The sequence below is a fragment of the Globicephala melas genome, chromosome 3, assembly GCF_963455315.2.
Source record: "Globicephala melas chromosome 3, mGloMel1.2, whole genome shotgun sequence".
In the NCBI taxonomy this organism is placed as follows: Eukaryota; Metazoa; Chordata; class Mammalia; order Artiodactyla; family Delphinidae; genus Globicephala; species Globicephala melas.
In genome coordinates this window covers 41,274,269-41,300,540 of record NC_083316.1, presented here as the reverse complement: position 1 = coordinate 41,300,540, position 26,272 = coordinate 41,274,269, and the positions used below count along the sequence as shown (strand labels likewise).

Sequence of the window (26,272 nt, the reverse complement as noted above, 5' to 3'; positions counted from 1 at the left end):
TTTCTGTTGAAAATGACCCTCTCCTGTGTCTTGCTACCCAGATATAACTGCACAGGTTGCTTGATTTTGAGAGGAACACTCCAATTTTGTGGACTGGGGAGAGGGTTGTTATAAGGGAGTGTAGCTGAGTCAAGACTCCTGGTTCCAGAAGCTTTCAAGCAGTGTTATCTTTCTTTTTCCTTATTTAAATAGAATAATTCAGACAACGTGTGGTTTTCGTTCTTACTCCCAGAGAGCAGTCAGCATGTAAGTGTGTATATCTCATTTAAAATTTTATTTTTAAAAAATGAACATCTCTGCATCTGTTATTTTTCCAGGATGCTTTTCAAAGTCTAAGACAAGGAATATCTTCTTCAAATCTTTCTGAAACACATTAGAGAATTACTGATTAGAATATGGGTAGATGAATAGAGAATCTACCTCAAAAAAAATGAGATAAAACCTTCATATTTTCCATTAATCTAACCTAATGATTCTGGACTATTTTAATGGATGTATTCAATTTGCTTGAGACCAGGCATGATTAATTTTATCCATTGATTTACACATTTCACAAACATTCTCTGTATCAGGCATGATGATACAAAGTTGAATAAAGAATGATTTAGAGTTAATATGTAATGGGGAAGACAGACATTCAGTATGCACTTTGGCTCTAGTGCAATGTAGTAAGTAGAACATTAGCAACATGAACCAAATACTGTGAGAATACAGAGTATAATGTGAGCCTAGAGGGAGGGAGGAGGAGTTAGGGAAACCTGGGCCTTGAGAATTGAGAACGATTATTGCCTCTTGGACAAAAGGAATATGGATTTATTTCCTGAGTAAATAAACATCCTTAGTGTCTCAAGAGGGGTCTCCATATCATTCAATCCACTAGTAGAGAGAGATCGGGATACCCTGCTCTCGAGGCCAGCCCTTTGGGATTCTAAATAGCATGACTAGATGTCCCTTTGGGAAGTTTGTTCAGCTAAAAGTAAAACTCTCTTGTGGTATGAGCTAGATAAAAGATGATTCATTTTGTGTGCATGATGGGTCAGGTATGCTGAAGCAGATTCTTTCCAGGTTTTGGCCTTACAAACGGTGTTTAATCTATAAATACCAGGGAGTAAAAGTACAAAACTGTGTAAAGTCATTCTATATTCTGTTATCTACCCGCTCTTCCTACTTTGCCATAAAGGTATATAGGGTTTTTTTTTTTGGCCAGGTCAAAGATTTTTATTAGGATGAGATTAGAGAAAGATTTTTCATTTTAGGTGACTGGAAAGTACATCCAGCTGAAAACCATCAACCATTTAGGCTACATGCTTCATTTGAGTTGTGTTTCTGGATGCAAGTCAAGTATGACAACTGTGAGTTTCATAACTTTCTCTAACTTGATTCAAAAACGTTTGGGGGCCAAAATACTTCTTGAGGTCTTTTCTGTCCTCTCCTGGCAAGACCCTTTGGAGGTTATCAAGGTCAAGATTATATTGCTGGGTCTCAGAAAATTGCAGAAGAGATGAGGAACTCTGAGGCTGAGGCTTGCATCATCACTTGCCCTTGCCGGTGTTCTCCCAGTCATGACTTACCACTTCTTGTTCAAGATGAACGTCTCATTGGGTCCTTGCCTCTGACAAAGAGAAACTAATAATTTATGTTATGTATTTTGTCTGCTTGTTAGCAATGCTCAGGTTCCTTCGTTGGAGTTATGGCTTTTAGACCATGTAGAGTAAGTTCTGAAGGGAAAATACGTTATTGAAGAAGGTTGAGTGGACAAGAAGGGACTATGGAAAGCAATAGTCAGTGAGAGTAATTCCAGTGAGTGGCAGTCGGAACTCTACAGTGTTCATGACTATAGTCTCCCAGGGGACACTCAAACCCAGTTGGTATTTTGGGATCTTTTTATTTATGGTATTATTATTCATAGTATCTCAGCCCCACAGTATTCAGTTTGTCTTTTTAAAAATTCAATAATGGTTATTAAGGTTAAAAATGGATTTTATAACCATATATCTGAGCAATTTATAATAGGGCCATATGAGCTCCTTGAGTGAATCAACAAATATCTGATTGAGCACCTGTGATGTGCTTGGTACAGTATTTATGTTGAAGTAGTGACAGTTCTGTCAAGAAATAATGGCTTTATTGCAAAACAATAGGTATAGAGAATATGAAATATTTAAGAGGTAGAATCGGCATGAGTATGGGGTTTTATGAATTGTGAACAGTGTGAGAGAGAAAGGATCCAGGATGTTAAGAGGATTTTAACTTTAAATGCTGGGTTGGATGATGATGACATTTCCTAAAGTAGGGAATACAGGAAGGAGGGACAAATGGGTGGGAGGATTGGTAGTGAATTTGGGTGTTTGTTAGTTTGAGTACCTAAGGAATATCTAGGTATAGATGTCTAACAGGAAGTTTAGACACACTGCTTGGGTTCTCCAGAAAGAGGCTGAAGCTGGACATGGGATTGAGAAATCAGCAATGTAGTCAAAGCAATGAGACCGGAAGGTTGGCTCAGGTGAAGCATGCCAAGTGAGGGGGTCGTTGGACATAAGGACGTACCCTGGATTTCCACCTCCACCACTTCATTACAATTGTGCTTGTCAGGATTACCAGCATCCCCCCTATTCCCAAATACAGGGGTTATCTGTGTGCTCTGATCCTCACGTAACTGCTTAGAAGCATTCATCTCAGTTGATGATCTCCTCCCTCTAGAAGCACTCGACTTTTCTTGATTTCTGTTACACTCTGTTTCCTAGCTTTTTCCCTATCAGGCTGGTTGGTTTCTCCTCTGGTGCCCAACCTATAAAGGTTGGACAACTCTGGGACTCTGCCTCAGCCTCCCCCTGTCTGTCACTGCCGTGAACTTTGTGTTGTAGTTCTAGAGGAAGGCTAAGCTCGGTGAGAGTCAGATAAAAGATATGCCAAAACCAATAGGTGACGTAAAAGAATGTGTTCCTTCCACTCAAGAAAAATATGGATAGAATATATAATTGCATCAACCTCAATCCAAAAAGAGGTTAGAAAATAATCCAGTATGGTTGTGAAGGATCCATGGAAACCATTCAACCATTAGTTTGAAAATATTTATTGGGTGTATATTTTATGCCAGGCCATGTTCTAGGTGCTGGGGTTGCATCTGTCAAAATCCTGCAAAAATTCCTGCCCTCATGAGACTTACATTCTTATGAGGGGACACAGGCAGTAAACCAAATGCACGAGTAAGTTATTGAATAGGTAAGAAGACGGTAAGTGCTGTGGAAAGACATAAAACATATAAGGGGGATAGGGAATGTCGTGAGGCAGGGAGAATGCACTTTTAGAATAGAGTGATCAGGGTAAGTCTCACTGAAAAGGTGACGTGTGAGCAAAGCAAAAACAAGATAAAGGAGTGAGTCTGTGTGTATCTAGGGCAAGCAATTTCTAGATAGAGGAAATGGCAAGTGCAAAAGCTCTGAAGTAGGACTGTCCCTAGCATAATCCAGGAACAACAAGGAGCAACTGACTGAGGGAGGAAATTGTAGTAGGTGTTGCCATAGAAACAGTTGGGGGTGGGGTGGGAGGGAGGTTGTGGCAGGTTTTATGGGACCTTGTAATCTGTTATAAGGGCTGTGGTTTTTCTATCCTGAGTGAGATGGGCTGGCCTTTGGAGGATTTTGCATGGAAAATAGATGTGACCTGACACATTTTAACAGGATCACTCTGACTACTGTGTTGTAAATAGACTATAGGGAGGTTAGAGAGGAAGCAGGGAGCCAGTTGTGAGGCTCTTGCCGTAATCCAGGCAAGATGACGGTAGCTTAGACAGAGTGGGAAGGGCAGAGGTGGTAAGAAGTAGTTGGATTCTGGAAATATTTTGAAGCTATTGCTGACAGGGTTTCCTGATGGATTGAATGTGTGGTTTAAGAGAAAAGGAGTTGCCAAGGATCATTCTGGGTTTTTGGCCTGAGCAACTAAAAAAAAAAAATGGAGTTGCTGTTAACTGAGCCGAGGAAGAAGTTTGGGGATGAGTTATGAGTTGTGTTTTGAGTATGTTAGGTTCAAGATGCCGACTCAGTATCCTGGAGGAGGAATGTGGAGAAGGCATTTGCATATATGCGTGTAGAGGTCCGTGGTACAGATAGAAATTTGGGAGTTAAAAGCATCTAGAGAGATTTGAAAGCATGAGATTGGAGGTAGTCAGCACGGAAGTGAATGCAGGTAGAAGAGGTTTTAGGTCATCCCAGGTATTCCGATGGTAAGAGGCAGATGAGATTAAGAAACTGACAAGGAACCCCTTTCCCAGTGAAATAAGAGAGAATCCAGAACTGAGTGGTGTCTAGAAGTTCAGTGAGAAAGCTTTTTTTTTTTTTTTTTTTTGCGGTACGCGGCCCTTTCACTGTTGTGGCCTCTCCCGTTGCGGAGCACAGGCTCCAGACGCGCAGGCTCAGCGGCCATGGCTCACGGGCCCAGCCGCTCCGCGGCATGTGGGATCTTCCCGGACCGGGGCACGAACCCGTGTCCCCTGCATCGGCAGGCGGACTCCCAACCACTGCGCCACCAGGGAAGCCCGGTGAGAAAGCTTTTTAAGGGAGGCAGTGGTAGTCATGTTAACGGAAAGAACCTGTAAGACAAGGGCTGAGATTTGACCATTGGGTCTAGTAGTGTGGACATCACGATGACTTTGACAAGGAGAGAGCCTGTTAGGAGTGGGTTCAGGAGAGAAAGGGAAGAGGGGAAATAGAGAGGATGTTTTCAAGGAGCTTTGAAAGCAGAGAAAGGGAGGAAGAAGTGGGGTGAGGTTAGCCCGACCTGTTAATTGATGTGCTTTTTATAGCCATATAATTTGAGTATTAAGTTGTTAGAAGTTGTGCTAAAATTGAGGAGTGAACATATTTAAAGTATAATTAATTGCTAGTAGTAGTTGATTTTCAGCATTGTGTACTTTGTTTTCTAAATCTTTAATTTTTCTTTTTGAAATCTCATTGTCAATTGAAGTAAAATAGATATTGAGGCTTTTAAAATTGAAGTATAATTGACATACAACAGTATTAGTTTCAGGTGTACAACATAATGATTTGACCTTTGTATACACTGAATATTGGGGCTTTTAATGAAAGTGTTGTAGGAAGTTCTCAAGCTGAGATTCAGTCAAATATTCGAGGTTGCGGTTCAAACTGCTGCTGAAGCCGTATCCTGTGTCAAGTCAAAGATTATCACACTATCTAGTGCTGTCTTTAGGATGTCCCCTTTGAACTCTCCTTGCCTTTCCATCAGTCTTTGAAAGTTTGAAGTACCTACGTTAACCTAAATTGGATGTGATTTAGAGAATATCTCTTGCCACTATTTGATCAAATTTTATTTGATGTCTATCTTTTTATTATCTCCTTCATTCTCTTCTCATTTCTTTCAGTGAAGGACTAGATGTGGCTTATAATACAAACATGTAATAAAACGTAAGAAGTAATATGGAATTTAAAATTGTATAATACATCATTTCAAAAATCTCATGTTTTAAGGTTCTGTATCTTTTATCCTTCTTTGTGGGCAGAGAGAGATTTGCAAATTGTAAGAAACTGTAAAATATGAAAACATTAATAGGATCGAAGAGAGAGCTATGGTTTTTATTGTATAGTTGCTCTGAAAGTCTTGCATGTTAAGAAAATCTCAAGGCAATTTTTGTTCTTTTCCCCACTGCCCCCAGATTACATGACAATGAGGTCTTATTTTAATAGATGCAGAACTTGTTATGACTGAAATTCTTTGTTTCAGGTTTTTACGTAACAGAGAATACTCGTGTTTTTCTGGTGATATCTTACTGCCCTTGTGTGGTTCCCAAATGAGCCCTGATCATCTCAAATACTTTTTATGTATTCTTTTGGTGATAAATATTTTATCTCTGCCAACACTGTCTCTAATTTGTCCATGAACAATTCCCTTGAGGACCTTCATATCCACTATTTTTGTAATTATAAAGTTGATTCTAACCCGCAGTTCAAATAGTCATGAGTATATGCCCTTTCTTCCTTTTGGAGAGCCATGGCGGGGATAATCTGTTCAGGTGTAGTCATAATTCCTTGGATGAATGTCATAAAATTTCCACAGAGTCACCGAATAAATGAGACATAATGTCCTAATTTTAAACACATGCCTTTAAGCCTTTCCCTCCAACCTCATTCCCCCTGTTTTTGGTTTTTTGTTTTTGATTTATATTTTAACATGCTTGTTTACTATAACCCTTCAGATTTTGTTTTTTTGGGAAAGCTGAATTTGTCAGCCAAAGACTATGATTTTTTAAATTATTTGTTGACCATAAATATGATTGCTCTGGTTTCTTTGTTTTGGGTTTTGGTATTTTTTACATGTTCCTGATGAGTAGTTTTTTGTTGTTGTAGCAGTTGCTTCACAATTACAGTGTGATGTGCAAATTAGAAAAGAGAGACTTGAAGGATTATACATTACTTAGATAAATATGTAGAAAACCAGAGTAGTCTGATTTAAGAAAAAAAGAAAAAGAAAAAGCCCAGTCATATATCCTTAGGGAGTTTATATCTATGCTTCTAGTGACAAGCAATAGCACAGTCTACCTGATTGAGTTTTTGTTCTTAATTAACAAAAGCTAGGTGCTACACACACCTCCAAGTATGTCCTGCCCCATTTTCCTCCTACAAGATATTAAAGTTGAAAGGAAAGCAAGAATATGCAAGTTTAGACATAAGAGCTGTCAGGCATCAGCTTCCTACACAGACACAGCCAGTTCCCATCTTCTTACATGTAATAATTTATTGGTAGAAGTATGAAAAGAAAGAAGAGAACGCATGTGGAATAGGAGAGCTGAGTATTAAATAATAGTAGCCAAGTGGGACACGGAGAGGGTAAAACATTTTGCTCAGGAAAATCCCGGCTTAGATTTTTCTGCTAGCTTTCATCTTGCCCTCTGCCCAGAACTCTGGCATATTCCATCAGAATAAGTCCATGGAATTGGAAGATCAACAAATATTGTTCTATTTTATGTTTTTAAATTGTAATAATAGAGAAAGTCTATCGTCTTTTGGGCCAAGGGACAAAATGTATAGTTGATATTGTTTATGGCTGCCCTGTAAGTGAATAGTCTATTTAGGGACAAATCCCACAAGAGCTTGGGGTCAGGGCTCCCTTCTTTCATTGCTGAAGGTAGGGTTCAGCTATTTCTTTCTTAACTGCCTGGCAGCCAGGGCCCCAGCCTGAAACCAAGGCTTGGCCAATTGGATGCTCCAGCTTGATGGTCAGTGGTACCGGGTTGGAGTAGTCAGAGGTCATTCTCATGCTGCAATGGAGTTCAGTACAGGACGCCAAGCAGTTAGTACAAGTGGTGACTCCTGTACTAATGGCTGCTGCGGTGTTACTGTGGGCTGCCTTGGTTCTTGCATTTTTTTAGTCTTCTCATCTGTTCTGTGAATTATCAGTATGCTTCCAATAAATCACTTTTCTGGTATTTGCAAGCAGAACCTTCTCTAGTACAAAAGAAAAAGGAGGACATCCATTTTAAAAAAACATCTATGATGTTCAAATATCATATTTTCCTGGTTCTAAAGTGCCTCTTTAATAAAACACACCTTTAAATAACTCTCTGATTAATTCCAGCTTATAAAGTGAGAAGATGGCTTGAACTACCACTGCTGCCAGCTCAGCTGTGGATCTGAAATATCCAGCTGTGCCCTCTCTGCCTCTCTCATCACCAATAACAGACTTTGCAATCAGAGTCTGTCTGACACGTGTGTTGATGTGTGAGGCGAGATAGCGTCTAGTTCACTGTATTGGCTCTTCCACATTAGACCAGAGTAAACATTTGTCTTTGTCAGCAGTTAAAGCAACGTGATTTGAGGATGCACAGGGATCACAGACACTACCACCACCCCCTCCCCTTGCCACCATTATGCTTTTGTCTAGGTCTGCATAGACATAGCAGGAGATTCATAATCAAAGAGAATTGATTTAACTGCTAAGATAGACCAGTCATGTTTAAAAGCTGTTTCTCCTCTCAGGGAAAGAAAAAATACAGTGATGGTCCCACTCTACATCATATTATGCTCTCTTTTAATAGTTCTTATTATAGCAAACCAAAAGGACTGTCTCTGTATGATTAGCCACCACTGGTATCTGGCTTATCAGGTCAGATCTTTGACCAAATGGACAATAAAATAAATCCAGACCCTGAGTTATCTTGAATTGTGCACTGTGAGAAGAGTCCTGATGGGTGGTCACAAAGTCAGTTTTTAGGAAAACACTTTTCTAAGTGAAAAATCTAATAACCACAGTCATGGTGATAACAATACCTATTGATTACTGAGCACTGTTCTGAGCATTTGATACATAGTAGGTACTACTGCTGCCAGCAATCCGATGAGATGATCCTTGCTTTCTAGATTAGGAAACAGGTGTTGGTGAAGTAACTTCTCCAGATCACAGTAAGGTTGGATCTCAGGCTTGTCTGACCATGCACTTAATCAAAGCCATGTACTGAGTCACTGAGGAGCTCATTCTACCACGGGGTGGATGCTGTGTCAGACACTCAGGTTCCAAAATTAAGTCACAAGTGGAGCCTGCATTGAAGTGCTCCAAGTCCAAGTGGGGGAAGAAGGACTATAGATCACCTTTACTTGACAGAATGATGAGTGTTAGGACAGTGGAACAGAAAAGGTGCTAAGGGAGTTTGAAGAAGGTCATCTCAATCAGACTGAGGGCCACAGAATTCTTCCTGGAAGAAGTGATCATTGAGCTGAATTTTGAAGGATGACTAGGTGCCAGCCAGAGGGAGTTTAGTGGAGAATGATGTATAGGCAGAGGGTCAGCCCCTTTGATGACACGGATCATGAAGGAGACTGGATCAGGAACTGCACATAGGTCTGTATGGTTGGCGTGAGGGCCATGTATATGGTGGGAAAATAAAAATAAATTATTATGCAGATATTATAATTATAAATATATAAGAATTATAAACTTAAAATAATTATATTTTAAGATTCACATGTTGAACCCCGGTTTGGGTGCTTTATAAACATTATGAACATTATCTTATGTAATCCCTCTAACAACCATCAGAGGCCAGAAATGAAGGCAAAGTCCAGATCATAAAAAGCCTATCTGTTTAGATAAGAAGTTTGGTCATTTTCCTGACAGCTATGGGTAGCCGTGGAAAGATTTTAAATCATGGGAATGACTTGATGTGTTTTAGGAAGATCATTATTAGCATTTTGGAGACTGAATTGGATTCGGGTAAGACCCGAAGTAAGGACACCAGTTAGGACAGTGTGTTTTCCAGGAGACAGTGGTGACGCGCTGTCAGAGACTTTAGGAATGGGGAGATGGTAGAGACCAAATGGGTGGATTTAAGGGATTGGTGACAGAGAGGCTATGTGGGGCTGAGCTCCATCTTCATGGAACCTGGAGATTGTTAAGTGAAGGAATGCTCTGTGGTCCAAAAATATGGAATTAGGATTTTCACTGTTAGGGTCTACAAGGAAAACAACTTTAGTTTGATTTGTTTTTCTCTCGACCGTTCCAAAGCTCCCCATCTCCAGTTCCAAAAAGCACCAAGAGCAGAGAGAATCTGCTTTGCTGGGATCTTTCCTGGGAGATTTTAGATGATCCATCTGCTGGAAGATCTACCTAGGGAGTCTAGCTCTTTTTAAATGTTTCCATTCCCTGATTTTTCCTAAGTGTACAAAGTATAGAAAAATGCCATTGTTAAGGAATAGTAAAAGTGTTTACGTATTTTCATGCCCGACTTTCCGTTTAGAAACATTCTATTCAGAAAGTGACCAAGAAAGAGGTTCAATACAAAATGTATTAATCTCTTTCACGTTCAACTAAATTTGTATTTCTTTGCTCTTGAGGGAAAAAAATAATAAATGGCCTGAAACTGACCCAGGTGAAGCCCTGATTTGGATACGTTTATGAATATTCATTTAGCTTGGTTCTCATTACAGATAGTCATGCCTGGGGAATTTACTGCTAGTTTTACTGGATAATTCTGTCATTATAAAAATTAGATATTCCATCTAGTCATTATAAGAGAAAAATTACATCTTGAAAATAAGAAAGACGTTTATTTTCTGCTTAGCTTCCTCTTTGAGTTTCTTCATTTTTATTAAAAAAAAAAATCTTATCCCCCTGATCTATTTCCAATATGAGAAGACCTGAAATTTTGGATTGCTAGAATATAGGAGAATCTCGAATTAGAGTCTCTTTAAATCTAATTATCAGATACGTGCCTTAACTTTTAAAACCCCACTTGTGGCTCATCTGGAAATACACGTACCAGGACTCATGAATGCCACTGCTCAGGATGACTGATGCACAGACTGGGAGCCACGTGGGCCCCTGGTCTGGTTCAGCGCCGCGGCACTCTCTTCCATTCAAAGTCTCAAATGTCTGCCCCTCTGCAAAGCCGTGAGGCCAATGTCTGTAGCTGCTAAGCATGAAATCCCCTGCTTCTGTTTGTTTCTTTTGTTGCCACGAGTTAATAGGGACAGAGACAGGAGACAGCCCAGAACAAAGCAGAAATAATGGAGTATTTCACCCCAAAAAGGAATGTGGATTGAGAAATACAAAGGGTAAGGCAAAGACAGACTTAGTGTCCTGAGGCAGTGTGATGTATTGGCCAGAAGCCTCAGCCCTGGGACAATCTGTGAGCTCAGAGCAGCCCACATGGCCGAAAGGTTTGACCCATCTTCTGTAAAAACAATTTATTGTTTTTCCCACTAGGGTCTTAAAGGGCCACAGGATTTTTCACCTCAAAAAGTGGATTGCTCTTGTAACCTGGGGAGGGGTCGTCTGCTGGGATCCGTCTGGTGATCAAGGGCCTCTTCACAGTACACTGTTGCCCTGCTGATTATTTCTGTAGCTGAGGTGCCATTTGGAATTTATATTCTTTTCACTTCTTTGCAAGACCTACTAAATAATCCAAGACATCAGAGCATTTTTGAAATTCATTTTTCTTCTTGCAGATGGAAAGAAAGGATCAGCTAAAAGCTTGCATGTTCATATAGACCATCTCTTTGACATGGATTTCCACACAGCCCAGTTTATTTATGTATTTTCTCCCATACTCTTCCCCAATGCATATTATTTTGTTTAGTATTTGCTTGTTTATTTATTTACTTTATTGAGGTACAGTTTACATGCACACATTTTAAAGGGGAAAACTTGAGAACTGTTCCCTTAGAGGTTTTTTTCTCCCCTTATTTACCATGTTTAGAATCAGAAATCTGTGCAGCTAGATTCTCTTCATAGACAAGCTTTGTCCTTTCCAGAGGACAAAAAAGGGTTAAATGGAAGAAGCAAACAGCGGGAAAGAGAAGCCAGCAGCCCTTCAGTATCCCCTTGTCTTCCAGCCCAGCCAGCCCCCCTCCTCCTTCCCTGCTCCCTAAGTCTGCCCCAAAGGAACCCAGTTCCTCTAACTGTCCAGGGAGAGAGATGCAGGGTGTCTGCCCAGAATGAAAGGCCATGAGCCGGACAGTGCAATGAAGGAAGCAGTACCGAGACTTGCATCTTCCCCTTCCTCTGCCAGGCATCTGTCCAGTTACACAGGCAGCCTTGTTAAAGCCCCCCTTCACTCCCTCGAGACAACACCCCGCTTCCAAGGCTCTGAGCCCTGACTCCAGACGTGGCTGTACCAAGGCCAAGAGGACATGAGTAAGAGCTCTGGAGCCAAATAGCCCGGGTTGGAGCCCCAGCTCTGGCCCTTACTCTGTACCTTACAAACTCTGGCATATTTTCGTATCTGTACATTGCCCTCTACGAAGAATGCCCCGAACGTCGCCTCTACATGACACACTCTCAGATGTTAGAGGCTTTTCATTCCCATCACTCAGAAAATTGCTCTGGAGCCAGACTGCCAGGGTTCAAATCCTGGTTCCACTTAACAAGTTTAACTTCTTTGGGCCTCAATTTCCCAGTCTTAAAATGGAAAGTGCAAAGTATCGATGCTTTTTCTCATTGGGTTGTTCTTATAAGTGAATTAACACACAAATCATTTATATCTTGTGCTTAATAGTACTGACCATCTTGGGTTTTGTTTTTGTGTTATTAGGACACGATTCTTCCTCGTGTCTTTTCCAGAGCTTAAGCAGCTCTTACAAGCCCTATAAACATGTTTGGTTGTATTTTCAAAAGACAGACCCATATTTGACTATTATAGACTTGGATTTTTTTTTTTTTTTTTTTTTCCGATACGCGGGCCTCTCACCATTGTGGCCTCTCCCATTGTGGAGCACAGGCTCCGGACACGCAGACTCAACGGCCATGGCTCACGGACCCAGCCGCTTCGCGGCATGTGGGATCCTCCCGGACCGGGGCACGAACCCGTGTCCCCTGCATCAGCAGGCGGAGTCTCAACCACTGCGCCACCAAGGAAGCCCGGAAAATATTTTAAATCTTGTAGTTTTGGATATTAATATGCTTCTTAATGTTTTATTCAGTGAACATGTTTAGTGTTAGAAAACATTCTAGAAATTGACTTCCTTTTGTCATTGTGAGAGTTGGTGAGGTTCAGAATATATAGGTGCCTCTTTTTGGTTTTGAAACCAAACCACCTAAGAAATATATCCACTTCAAGTCATGGGTGACTTCTCTTGCTTTTAGGTACCAACTAACTGTTTTTTTGTTAATCTGACAAGTATTTATTGAGCACGGTGCCAGGCCTCACCTGAGGACTCCAAGGAAAGACCTGGTCATCCGCCATAGGAGAACTCCGGTTTTTGTTTGGCAAGACCCGTATTTAAATAAGGAAGAGGTAGTATGGGGCCCGGGCAGTGACTCTATAGCTGTGGGAAGCCCCGACACTGACTGAAGAAAACTTTCCAGCAACTCTACAGAGCCTCAATCCAATTGAAATCATGCGCAGAATAAAATCATGTATTCATGATGAAAAACAGAGCGTCAATTGAAACAAATGCCATGTCCCCAAAGGCTAGGGATTTAGCGAGATGGAATGGTAGGAGATGTGGGCAATGCAGGGGCCAGTGCCAGAGGGGGAAGATTTCGAGCAGGACTCTGTCTAGAATGGTGAATTGTATGACAGCTTTGCTCCTCTGCTTTGGTGCCTGGCCACCCTTGGTAGCTGTAAAATTAAACTTTTTGAACCAACAGTCAGACCAAGGATGAATATGTCTTTGGGTCAGTGTGCATAATTCTGTCATCTAATAATTCTTACAGTCAGTAAAAAATGCACGGGGCATAATACTGCAGCGCTAGAAGTGTGGTAAAGGACCAAAGAGTGGAAGAAAGGAATAGTTCTCGCCAGGGGAATGGGAGACTTTCCGGAGGAGGTGCCGTCTGAGCAGAACTTTGAATGGGAATTTGCCAAGTAGAAAAGAGGGGAGATTTCCTCTTGAGTGCACAGGACCCGGGTGGCACAGAAACACGAAGTGCTCAGACTGTTTGAGGGACTAGAGAGTGATCTGGAGGGTGGCTGGCATCATTAAGGTGGAGATGTAGAGGGAAGTGCGATATACAGTCAAGTGCTTCATTAGTGCTTTACAGCGTCAATTTGTTGAGTAGTTATTCACTGAGTCCTGCAGTGTACAGTGCTCGACAGACCTACCGATGTCTGGCGCTGTCCCCAACAGAAATGGGGACATTTTAAGATAATCTTGCTGCCTTGGTGCTAGACCACCAGACTGAAATACTTGCAATTTAATCTTTTGCTTATTTTTTTTCCTGATACATGTGATCATACTCCTTCAAGCAAATATTCCTAAGGTTTTGCTTGGGCTTTTTGGCTAATCCGCCTTTTAGCTAAGGGTTATACAATTTGTCCAAAGTCTACGACTCAGAGTTACTACTGGTGATTCCGGTCTTGGCCCTCTCTCAAGATATTGACACACTGTTTCCTCACATACAGTGTTGGTAGAAGATTATGGATGCATGCTGGGGGGTAACATCCTGCATCCTGACATGATAAGAGAGAGACACTGGGTTCTTTTGGAAAGGAGCAAGTCATAACGGACCCTATGTGAAAAGACCTGTGAACTAAAGCAATCTAGGCAACAGAGGCTGTGACCTTGGTTGTCTGATGCCATCTTCCCCTGCCCCCCCCACCCGCCATAGTTACCCTGTTCTCTATTGCCTGCTGCAAGTGAAGGGTAAGGATTGTGTGTCTTTAGTGTCTTGGGTTGGACTGGGATGGGTTGGAGCATGTGGTGACTGCTGTGGGCCGCTGGAAGGGAAGTACCACAGTCTGGGCTGTATGGTGGGCTGCCAGGCCCTTGCCCAAGAAAGCTAACAATCACCTAAGATGCCTTAGGAAGATGGGCACTTATTTACCTGTATTCTCATAGCATAATGCACTGAACTGTTGCCTCCTAATGTCCTCCTAAAGAAAGGAAGTGGCCGATAGTGTTAAAACGTTACTGGTTAATCGTGGGGAGACCGAAGCCGCCGAGGTTTATGGGCCTGCACGGAGTCATACAATGCCTCAGTGTCTGGCCTGGGAATGAAGCCTGAGTTTGCCGCTTGCTGTCAGGACGGCCGACGGCATTGTGTTTAGCATTGTACACCAGTGAAAGGGGCTTACCCTTAACAATGCACGAGCTGCTGTAGGAGACAGACACAATGAACTTTGGTACAGTATAGTCTAGAGGCCAAAATGAGTAATTTTAAGTAAATTGACTATGAGATCCAAAGCTTCATTAAGTTTTAAAACGAAAACCAAGTGAAAACTCTGTACAGTTTTTAGGAACTGACTCCAAAAACATGAACATTCTTCCCCCATTTGAAGTAGCATAGTTTTAAGAGTCTCATTTTATGGCTTGAATCTGACACTACCCCTGTTAACCATAGGATTTATTTATTTCAAATAAATACTCCAAGAGTCTGTGACTTATTTCAAAGATCCTGCCTTAGAATAATTGTCAGTCTAACCTTTATGCTTTTTATGTTCCAAAATGTCTCATTCTTACAGACTGTGGTTTGCGGGGCGGGGGGGGGGGGCTTTTGTTTTATTCAGATTTGGTTTAGTTTGGGTTTTTTCAGAACAGTTGAAATATGGAGCCTGAAATTCCAGAAAGAGACTGGGGGAGAGGGGAGATGTCATGTTACATGCCTTTACCATCTGCATGATTGGAACTCTGGGGTAGAGACGGCGTCACTGGGGAGAACAGAGAGAGAGGAGATAAAGACGAGAGTGGAGTAGAACGTCACTGCTAAATTGCCTTTTATGTCAGACATGTCGTAGGTGACCTAGAATAAATGAGCAGGTGATGTAGATATTATTGGGCTTGGCTGCAAAGTTTTTACACTCTGGAGTTTACAAAAAACATGAAAATGAAATTCTGGAACTTTGGGCCAAAATATGTTGAGTAATATTGCCACGTGAATGATTAAAACTGGGCAATATATAGCAATCAGTCACCTGCAATTTCATCTTGTATTTAAGACTGATGATAGTTTGGGCCAGGGTAGTTGAACGGGTCTCTTGCCAGGAGCTAGCCCAAGGGAGTTCTGGCAGAGGAGCTGAGCATGAGTGGTGCTGTCCAGAGCAGGAATAGGGTCTCTCCCCTCTCCCCCCAACAAAGATCCCAGCAGCCCAGTAAGAGAAACCACTGTGTGACTGGTGCTGTTGTCTGTCATAGTTGAACCTGGCAGAGCTCTTCTTAGTGAATGGCTGCTAGCCAGTCTTTGAGGGAATACATACATACATACATCTGTCTCTCAGGAAAACTCTAATCATGAGTCCAGGAGACTTGTTTCTCTTATGGGTAAGAAAAAGTTTGCAAAAGGTCAGACATTATCAGCCAGCCTTCATATGAATCTGGGATGAGATGTATTGGCATCTAGAATGCTTTTTATTGTCATAGTCATTAATCTTGTAGGAGAGGCAAAATGGAGCTCAAGTAAGGCCAGAGAAGAGTCACGAATATGATGGAGGAGTGGCAGGGGCTGCTATATGAAGGCAGACTGAAATAATTAGGACTCCTCAGGCTCTAAACAGGGGAGAAGAAATATGATTAGAGTTTAATAAATCCATGAAGAATATGGATTAGGTAATCATAGAATTTACCAGAAGTAGGCAGAGCCCCTTAAAAGCCGAGGAAAAGTGAATTTAGGACAAAAAGAAGGTCTTTCATACCAAGAAAGTAGGTCGTGCACATCAAAACCACTCTTTTGGTAACTGGGCTAAAACTTCTGGCATTGAAGAGCAGTGAAAAAGTCAAGCGTTTCTTTTATTTTAACACTATTTTCTTGAAGCATGGGGGACCCAGAGAGAGCCTAGATCAAGCTTCCTACTAGCCTTTACATTTTCTTTTCTCTTTTCTTAGGCGAAATTTAAATGTCATTCATTCGTCATTCAACAGTTATTCACTGAGGGTGGCTTCTATGCCGTGTTCTCTGCTAAGCACTGTGGATACTAGGATGAAGATGGACAGATATGGTTCCCACAGTCTGGTGATGAATGAGAAACTGTAATAGTCTGTGTGCTGAATTCACAAAAGTGCTGTGAGAGCTTGACATGAATTGCTAATGTACTCTTAGCATCAGAGCAGGCGGCCCTGAGGAAGGGGTGCTCTAACTGGGACCCGAAAGCCAATGAAGCATTCGCTATGCCAAGAGTTGGGAGGGAAGAGGGAGAGGCGTATGTTGAATGCCTTGAGGTGCCAGAGGGTCAGCGTGACTGGAGGTGGGAGGGTGAGAGGGAGAGTAAGAGGAGAATCATGGAGGTGAGGCTGGAGGGGTGGGTGGAAGAGATCATGGAAGGTCTTGTAGACCATGATGATCATTATGGAGGCCGTGTGGAGAATAGAGGGGGCAACGGTGAATGTACTGGGACCCACTGGAGGACGTTGATGTTGTCCAGGCAGCGGTGGCCTGGGCTGGAGAGAGGCAGACAGATTCTAGACCTGTTTCAGAGGTCGTGTGGACTGGACTTGTCAGTTGACTAACGTGGATATGAGAAGTGAGGGTGAGGAATAATCAAGCTTGGTTTATGAGAGTATGACAGCCAGTTAGGCGTCACATTTCATCTGAGTAAGAAGAATTAGCACAGACATTTTATAGGTCTCTTCTCTCATGATCTCCAAAGGACCCAGAAGTCAGTAGGTCTGCCTCCCTCTTACCTCTCTGTCTCCCTCTTCCTCTGTTGAATCTTTCAGGTCCTAAATGCTTCAGACTCTACAAGCTGGCACATAGATGGCCCCTAATAAGTAGATGTCAAATAAGTAGAAAGACCAGAAACTGCATGAGTGGCTTCCAGCCTCCCAAATCCCCTTGTCTTTAACCCTTGCAGAGCAAACGGCAGTTCATAGTACCCTGAGGTCAGTTGACCTGAAGCAAGATTTAGCAAGAGTCAAGATGGCGGTGATATACACAGGAATTCTATTTAATGCTTTTTAAAAGCATTTTATTTTGAAATAACATCAAAGCACTGGAAGACTAGTACACGGAACTTTCCTGTAGACTCTACTCAGGTTCCCCAGTCATTAACATTTTACCATGATTGCTTTATCACATTCCTCACCATCTAGGCGTGGAGACGGTGATGGAGATAGAGATTTAGAAATGTTCTTAGCCAGTTACTTGCAGATGTCAAGACTCTTCATCTCTAAGTACTATCGTATGTGTTTTCTCAGGACAGTGATATTCCTTACGTAACCACAGTCCGCTGATTAAATTCAGAAACTGTAACCTTCAGTGATACTGTCATTGCAGGCTCTGCTATTCAGTCTCTAGTCAGCTGTCACCTGTTGTCCCAACACTGTCGTTTATGATGTCTCTTCCCCCGCCCAATCCAGGAGGCATGGCATTCGTTATGTCTCTCTAGTCTTCTTTAACCTGGAACAGTTCCTCAGTCTTTCTTTGACGTTTTAGAGAAGAACAGGCTGCTTGTCCTGCAGAATGCTCCTCGCGGAGGTGTCGTCTGATTTCCTCGTGCTTGGATGAAGGTGGTGCATTTTTGGCAGAAAAGCTGCATAATGACGTGGCACCCCTCGCGGTGCCCCTGTCTCAGCAAGAGGGGAGCCGGCAAGTCCGAGTGGGTCTCATTCCTGGGAAGTTAACTTTGATTGCTTCGTCAAGGCGGTGTCCTCCTGGTCTCTCACTCTAAAGGTCCCTTTCCTCCGTAGGGTCAATAGGTTATTTAATTACCTCTCAGTACATAGTCATTTGAAATGTGACTAAGCTTTGTGCCTACAGTCATGCTTAAAAGCGCTGCATTTCCCCTCTCTCGGCAGTGTTTTAGAGCACTCTGCTGCAAGGGACCACCACCTGCGCGCCCAGAGTATGACCTGGTCTGCATAGGCCTCACGGGCTCTGGCAAGACCAGCCTCCTGTCCAAGCTCTGCAGCGAAAGCCCCAACAGCGTGGTGTCGACCACAGGTGGGTACAGCGCCGGCTTCTCACCCTTTTCTTCCTCACCCCTGGGATGCTCTCGTTTCCTATGCTGTTGGTGGGGTCCCCTCATTTCACTGAAATGCTTCAGTCTGTTGATTATTTATTTTTAGATACTCTATTTTTCAAACTATATTTAAGGGGGGCTTTAATAGCATCAAATTGCTGCACGCTTCATCCCTCTAGTTGGTCATTTCAGTGCCACTGAATAAATCAAGCCAGGAGGATGTTGATAGAAACTAACCTCGCAACCTGGAATTCTCGTACTGTGATAGATGGGTTCAGCTCAGGCCCACTGAGCGTCCTCCTCCCTTGAAGTGTCACTCTAGCCTACTCGTGTTGGTCACACGCTCCCTACACGGTACAAGTGATAGTCTGAATCTTCTTCCCTGGAAGATGGTGGGCACAGGGACCGTTGATCAGGTTTACCATGTTGTTCCCTGTGGTGGCCAAGAAAAGTCAGTCTAGGCAGTGGTTCTCAATCAGGGCAGATTTTGCTCTCCAGGCGACATCTGGCAATGTCTGGAGGCATTTTGGTTCTTACAGCTTGGGCAGGGTGCTACTGACTTCTTTTGAGTAGAGGCCGGGGATGCTGCTAAACATCCTGCAGTGCACAGGACGGGCGCCCTCCGTGAGGAATTATCTGGCCCAGAGTATCAAAGTGCTACCAAGAACTTTTCTCACTCGCCAAAAGTGTCCTCTTTTTCCTCTGAAAATGAAGCGGGAAAGACAAGTGTTAACTAGAGAAAATTATGGGATGTGAAAACCAGAGCTGCTGTGGGAGAACTGACAGGGAAGGAGTGGGCTGGGACATTGTCGGGGAAACTTAAAAAGATTGTTCATTCAGACAGCTTTCTTTTCTGAACACCTATCATGTGCTAGGTCCAGTGTTAGAAACTGGGGATAAGCAGTGATCCCAGCACTCCAGGAGACTCAGGCTATGAGCCACACAGACATTAAGCTTGTGTCCAGAAATACACAAAGGAGGAGAAGCAATCAGTTTTGCTCGGACTGGGGGAAGGGGAGGATGATACATGATGGAGTTTTCTACATTGGATCTTGAGGACGAGCAAGCCTGGCAGACAAGCAGGAATAAGAGAGTGAGGTGGGAGAAGAAAGAAGATTTGGGGACAGAGGGGAAGCTGTGTGAAGGCAGAGGGGCCTGAAACAGGTTGCTACCTCCTGGGAACCACATTTCCGAGTGGCTGCGACACATGGTTAGTAGAATGCCACGAGTTGAGTCACAGGAGATAGGCAGTGGCCAAATCTTGGCAAACCTTTTATACCACACTCAGGAATTTGAGCTTTGTAGATAGCACAGAGACATCTGCACATACTTTAAGCAAAGAGAAACTGTGTGATAAAATATCCATTTGAGAAAGATCACGCTAGCCATGATGCTGAGGCTGAACTGTGGAAAGCTCCATTAGCCATTAACTAAGACAGTGATGGGAGGGAGGGAGAAGAGAGGGGGAGGGAGGAGGGAGGGAATAGATAGGATACTTATTGCAGGCCTAGTATTGACAGAGCTTGCTGGCCAGTTGGGTTTGGAGGATGAGGGAGAGAGAGAAGCCAAGGGTGACTCAGGTCCTGGCTTAGGTGAAGGGTATATGGTGGAACCGTTGACTAGGATTTCCTGTAAGTAGGAAAAATATTGATGACCAAGAGCCTTACCTCATTTCAGGCCAGGTTTTGCCACCAAATAAGTTAGGGGAAGAGTGCAGGCTTTGAAGGCTTTTCAGAGTTTAGAATTGTAGATAAGAAACTGTGGACCTGTGAAGAAACAGAGTCATAGCTTGATTAAAGGATGAGGAAAAGCTTGAGGGGTTCATGATGACTGGTGAGGCCACAGGGAGGATGAACAGAGCTCAAGTGTGGCCTGTTGCAGGAAGCCATTTCTAACTACCTTCCTTTCCCCCACATGGAACTGAGAACTCCCTGCTCTCCCACTGTGAAGTGTTTATCTCTCTACCATTTAGTGCCTGAGACACTGCTGTTGACACATTTGTCTCCCCAGGCTAAGGGGCAGATAGAGCATCTTATTTAGCTTGTGCCTCCAGATCCTGGCACACGATTTGGACATAGCTAAGATGCTTGTTGAGTGAATAAGCCTGCAACAGTAAATTGAATCCATATGTTTTTACATAAAATATCGTACCTCTCTGAACCTCATAACTGCTTTTTATGACAGGTAAGATTCTTTTTCCATATTCTGTCTTTAAATCATCTGAGGCTCAAAGGTATGGTGATATGGCTGTTTTCACACAGTTAATGACAGAGGTAGGATGCCAGTGCAGGTCTCCAAATGAAGGTTAGTGGTACCCAAGCCTTAGAATTTCTGATGAGAGTATTATTTGCTAGTTGTCTGTAAAGCTGTGGACGTCTTCTGAGGAATGTGTTACGTAATATGCAGACTTTATTAACTTAACAATTCTTTTAAAGCAAAATAACTTCCTTCAAAATATGTATGAGTAACACAAGTATACCGTTCTTCACTTATCGGAGGTAGAAATGAGAAGCACTATTGCTAGAAGCACAGTTTTGAATTACAATGTACAAAATTATCTGTAAATAATTTTATAATTTATTATTTATAAATTGCAATGCAATATGTTCTATATTTGCTTTTATTCAATTTTTTAATAATATGTTTTCCTCTTACTGGAACCCGTTGTAACATTGTGCGCTAATTGATTTTCTGATGAATTAGTAAGTTGGCTGACATTTTGGATATCAAGCTTCTGTGAGTTGTCATTGTCCTGAACCAGGCGCAGTGCCTTTTTGGAGACCTGTTTGGAGGTCTCGGCTATCAAGAAGTTTATACCTGGGGTAGGATTACCATGATAAACAGTTTAAATTTATTGAATGTTTAATATATGCCAGGAGCTAAGACAGAATAAGTGCTATACTTGATGGTATAAATATGAAAGTTAAAAGAGTGATCATTTCTAATCTGTGGGATCAAAGAAGGCCTCATTCAAATAGGGCCTCATATGATGGGGAGAATCTAAGGAACGGGGTGAGGAGAGTAAGGATAGAAAGCATAGGGTGTATTTGGAGAACAGTTCGTGATCTTACTGGGTTGAGGCCCAGGATATGGAGGTATAGCATGAGTTGTGATCCAAAGCTAGAGACTAGAGAAGCTACTGAGAGAGACCTGTAACATGGAGAGGTGATCCATCAGGGGCTGTGAGGAATGGAGAGTTAGAGGCAGATGTCATTAATCCTATAAAACTGTCAAAGATATTTGGAAATAGAGAGGAAAGGAAAAGAATCAAATATGACTTCTAGCTGGTGACTGAGTGAAATATAAAAAGTGGGAAGAAGGTGACAGACAGTTTTAAGATACAAGATAATGAGCTTAGTTTTGGACATGCTAATTTGAGGTGTTGGCAGGACTTTCAACAGTGATCCAAATGCCAAAAGACAGGCTGACTAAAGAGAGCTTATAGCAAGAGATCTAGATTTGAGATACAACTGAATTGTTGATTTGCATGAGATTGTTGAGGGATGATGAGCAGAGAGGGAGGAGAAGAGTGCTAAGCACCAACTATATTTCATTCATTCTTTCTGCATTTGTTGAATGCCTGTTACATGATTGCCACTGATTTAGGCACTAAGGGTGCGTCAGTGAACAAACTAGACAAATATCCTTGCCCTTTGGAGCTTACATTCTAGCATCTGCATTAAACAGGGAATCTAAACCAGGCAGTTCTATATAGTATCATGTAAGTCAAATGTGAACAATAGATCAAAGGAACCAGAATTAAATAATATAAACCGAAGTCTAAAATCTGAGAGGAGGCCATGGATGTGGTGACCATTAATGACCAATGGTAGACCAGTTTCAACAGAGCGTTGGGGTAGAAACTAACATGAACCATGAGAGGGTGGTGAGCATGCAGAGGGAATGAGGCACAGACTGTCCATTTTACTCCTTGGGCCCCTGGCTAAGATTGCACATAGATTACTCTTTTAAGAAGGTAACAGAAAGACAGAAACACAGGAAGCAGTGGTGAAGGAGTTTATTTTTGCAAGGAAATGTGCCATGTGAGCATGCTAGTGGACAGAGGTGTAAGGGTGGTGATCAGGAAGAAGGAAACACTGAAGATGTTCAGTAGAGGGCAGGGAGTGCAAGAATAAGTGAAGACTTCTGATTCTGGTCAAGACAGAGTAACTAGAACTGGCTTACCCTCCCACCTGAAATAACCAAAAGGGGGGAACAAAACACAGACAAGATATATAAAACAGTTTTTAAGAAAGTAAATATCAAGCAACAAGGGTTAGTCATCCCTGAGAGATGAGAAACAAATGAGATGAGCCCCACAGTTGCCCCAGCCTACTGCCTCAAGACTGTTCCCAGGCCATGGCACAGCTCCAGTGGGAAGTGAGGTGGAGCTCAGTGGACTCCCTGCATTGAGGGGATAGAGCTGAGAGCTGGAGAGACTAGGGAAGCTAGAGTTCCTAGGACACAGTACTGGAGAGGACAGACTTGTACAGAGAGAGAACCCTAGAGATCTGTAGAGGGTCTCCTTTGAGTATGTGTCATAGTATTCATCGCATGCACATGAGGAAACTACTCAAGGCTAGCAAAAGAACCATCTGAAAGGGCTAGAGGGAACAGTGCCTGGTGTTCACACAGGACTGAGAGTTATGCCTGTTACCACAAGCCAGATTGGAAAAGTCACAATTCACGAGGTAGTGGGTCGAGTACTAAGGAAGGTTTTGCCTTAGGAATCAGCTCTAAGCTGAGCACTGCCCTAGACGCATGTAGCAAATCATATTAATAAGACAAAAGGCTCAAACAGTTTCCTAGAAACTTTAATACACCCCAGAACAAAGCTGTGTAAGATTTACAGAAAGCAAAATTATCCAGCACTTAAGGTAAAATTCACAATGTCTGACATTTAATCAAAAATTACCAGGCATGCAGAGAGGCAGGAAGACATGATTCATAATGAGAAGAATAACCTGTGAATTGAAACTGACTCATAACTGTCACAAAGATTAGAATTAACAAAGAAGGACATTAAAACTGTTATTATAAAAGTATAGACATGCAAAATATCTAAAAAACCATATACAAATTTTAGTGGTGAGCACTACAATATATGAGATGAAATATATACCAGATAGGATTAATGACAGATTAGACATTGCAGAAAAAAGATTAATGACCTTGACGGGCATTAGCATCCGGGACTACTCACAGTAGAGAGAGAGGAGAAAATGGAAAATGCATAGAGCAGTAGTGACCTGTGGGACAACTCCAAGTCACCTAATGTATGGCAACACCTAACTTTGAATCTATCAAGGTGAGGCGGTGGAGAAAGGGACAGAAAAAAATATTTGAAGAAATGATGGCTGAAATGTTTTCAAACTTGAAGATAAACAACAAATCCAAGAAGCTCATTGAACCCCAAGCACAAGAGATATGAACAAAACTACACCAAGTTACATCCTAATAAAATTACTAAAGCCAGTGATAAGAGTGTGATGGTTAATTTTATGTGTCAACTTGGCTGGGCCACAGTTCTCAGGTATGTCGTCAAACATTGTTCTGAATATTTCTGTGAGTGCGTTTTTATATGAGATTAAGATATAAATCCGCAGCCTTTGAGTAAATTTCTTTATATAATGTGGTTGGGCCTCATCTAACCAGTTGAAGGATTGAATAGAACAAAAGACTGACTTCCCCAGAGCAAGAAGGAAATCTGCACTGGGTGGCCTTGGGACTTGAACTGGAGCATCGGCTCTTTCCTGGGTCTCCAGTCTACTGACCTACCCTGCAGATTTTGGACTTGCCAGCCTCCATAGTATTATGAATCAATTCCTTGAAACATTTTTCTGTGTATACACACATCCTATTGGTTCTGTTTCTCTGGAGAATGCCGAGTAATACAAAAAGGAAATCTTAAAAACAGAGAAAAGATGTTACACAGAAACAGAGATAAGAGTGACATCAGATTTCTCACTGCAAACGATGCAAGGGAGAAGGCAATGGAGCACACCTTTAAAGTACTGAAGGGAAAAATAATTATCAGCCTATATCCAACAGAAGTATCTTTCAAAAAGAAACTCAAAATAAAGCCTTTTTCAGACATTAAAAAAGTGAAAGAATTTATTGCTAGCAGACCAAAGTTATAAGAAAATGCTAAAGGAAGTTTTTCAGGCGGGAGAAAAATGATTACAGATGGAAATCTGGATCTATACAAAGCAAAGTAACAGAATGGTGACTACATGGATAATTATATAAGATTTAGTTCTTATTTAAATCTCTTTATAACTGTTTAAATAAAAACAGTATGTTGTGGAGTTTATAACATGTAAAAGTAAAATGCATGAGAACAATAGAATAAAAGTCATAGAGGAAAAAGGGAAATATACTATTGTTGGGTTCTTATATGTGAAGTAGTTTAATAACACTTGAAGGTAGACTATGATAAGTTAAAGATACACTATAAACCCTAAAGCAACCACTAAAATAATAAAAGAAAGTGTGAGAGCCAATAAGGCAACAAATAAGATAAGATGGAACTATAAAAAATAATTAATCAGAAAGAAGGCAGGAAAAAAGGGAACAAGAATATATGGGACAAGTAGAAAACAAGTAGCAAGGTGTTAGCACTCAAACCTGACCATCAGTCATCAAATTAAATGCAAATGGTCTAGACTCCTCAATTAAGAGACTGAGAATATGATTAGATTAAAAAAACAAGACCCAACTATATGCTGACTTTAAATATAAAGACACAAATAGATTAAAAGCAAGAAGATGGAAAAAGATACGTTATGCCGATAGGCATAAGAAAGAGTCAAAAGAAAGTTGGAGCGGCTATATTAATATCAGACAAGGTAGACTTTGGAGCAAAGAACAATACTGGGGATAAAGAAGTTCATTTCATAATGATGAAAGAGTCTTTGAATCAGAGGACATAACAATGCTAAACATTTATGTGTGTAATAACTTCAAAACTACACATAGCAAAAACTGACAAAACCCACAATTGTAGTCAGAGATTTCAGTACTCTCAATTATTGATAGAACACGTAGGAAGAAAATAGAGGTAGTAGACTTGAACAACACTATCAGCCACCTGGACCTGATTAACATGTATACAACCCTCTACACAACAGCAGCAGAGAACCTTCTCAAGTGCATTTGTAACATTTACCAAATAAGACCATATTTGAGGACATAAAACAAGTTTCAATAAATTTAAAAGTATTCAAACTACAGACCACATGGAATTGAATTAGAAATCAAGACCATCTCTGGAAAAGTCCCCAAATATTTGGAAACTAAAGTACTTCTAAATAACCCATGGATCAAATAAGAAATCAAAAGAGAAATTGTAAAGTATTTTATACTGAATGAAAATACAACACATCAGAATTTGTGGGATGTCTCTAAAGCAGGACTGTGGGGGAAATTCATAGCTCTGAACCCCTGGATTAGGAAAGAAGGCCCTCAAATCAGTGACCTCAACCTCCACCTTAAGGAACTAAAAGAGACGGACAGGTCAAACCCAAAGTAAGCAAAAGAAAGGAAATAATAAGGATCAAAGTGGAAATCAGTGGAATAGAAAAACAGTAGAGAAAACTCATTAGATCAAAAGCTGCTTCTTTGAGAAGATCAATAAAGCTTAAGAAACTCTAGCCAAACTGATCAGGGAAAAAAAAAATCAAAGATGACACTAATTTATATTATCAGGAATGAGAGAGATTACATCAATATAGAGTCTATAGATATTAAAAGTATAATAGAATATTATGAACAACTTCATACCAGTAAATTTGACAACTTAAATGGATGAATTACTTGAAAGACAAGTTATCAAAGCTCATTCAAGAAGAAATAGAAAGCCCAGATCTATAGTTATTAAAGAAATTGAAATTATAGTTTTTTAAGAAAAAGAACTTGAAGTTTAGTTGGCTTCAC

General features: G+C 41.5%; 1 protein-coding gene across 4 annotated transcripts in view; it reads left to right on the top strand.

The window, feature by feature from the left end:
* ARL15 (ARF like GTPase 15) overlaps positions 1–26,272 on the top strand; it is a 416,463-nt gene that overhangs the window by 117,040 nt on the left and 273,151 nt on the right. For all 4 annotated transcript variants that reach the window (XM_060295769.1, XM_060295767.1, XM_060295768.1 and 1 more), the window contains one exon: positions 18,174–18,318. In XM_060295769.1, coding sequence (XP_060151752.1) covers positions 18,174–18,318 — 145 coding nt within the window. The remainder of the gene's footprint in view (positions 1–18,173; positions 18,319–26,272) is intronic.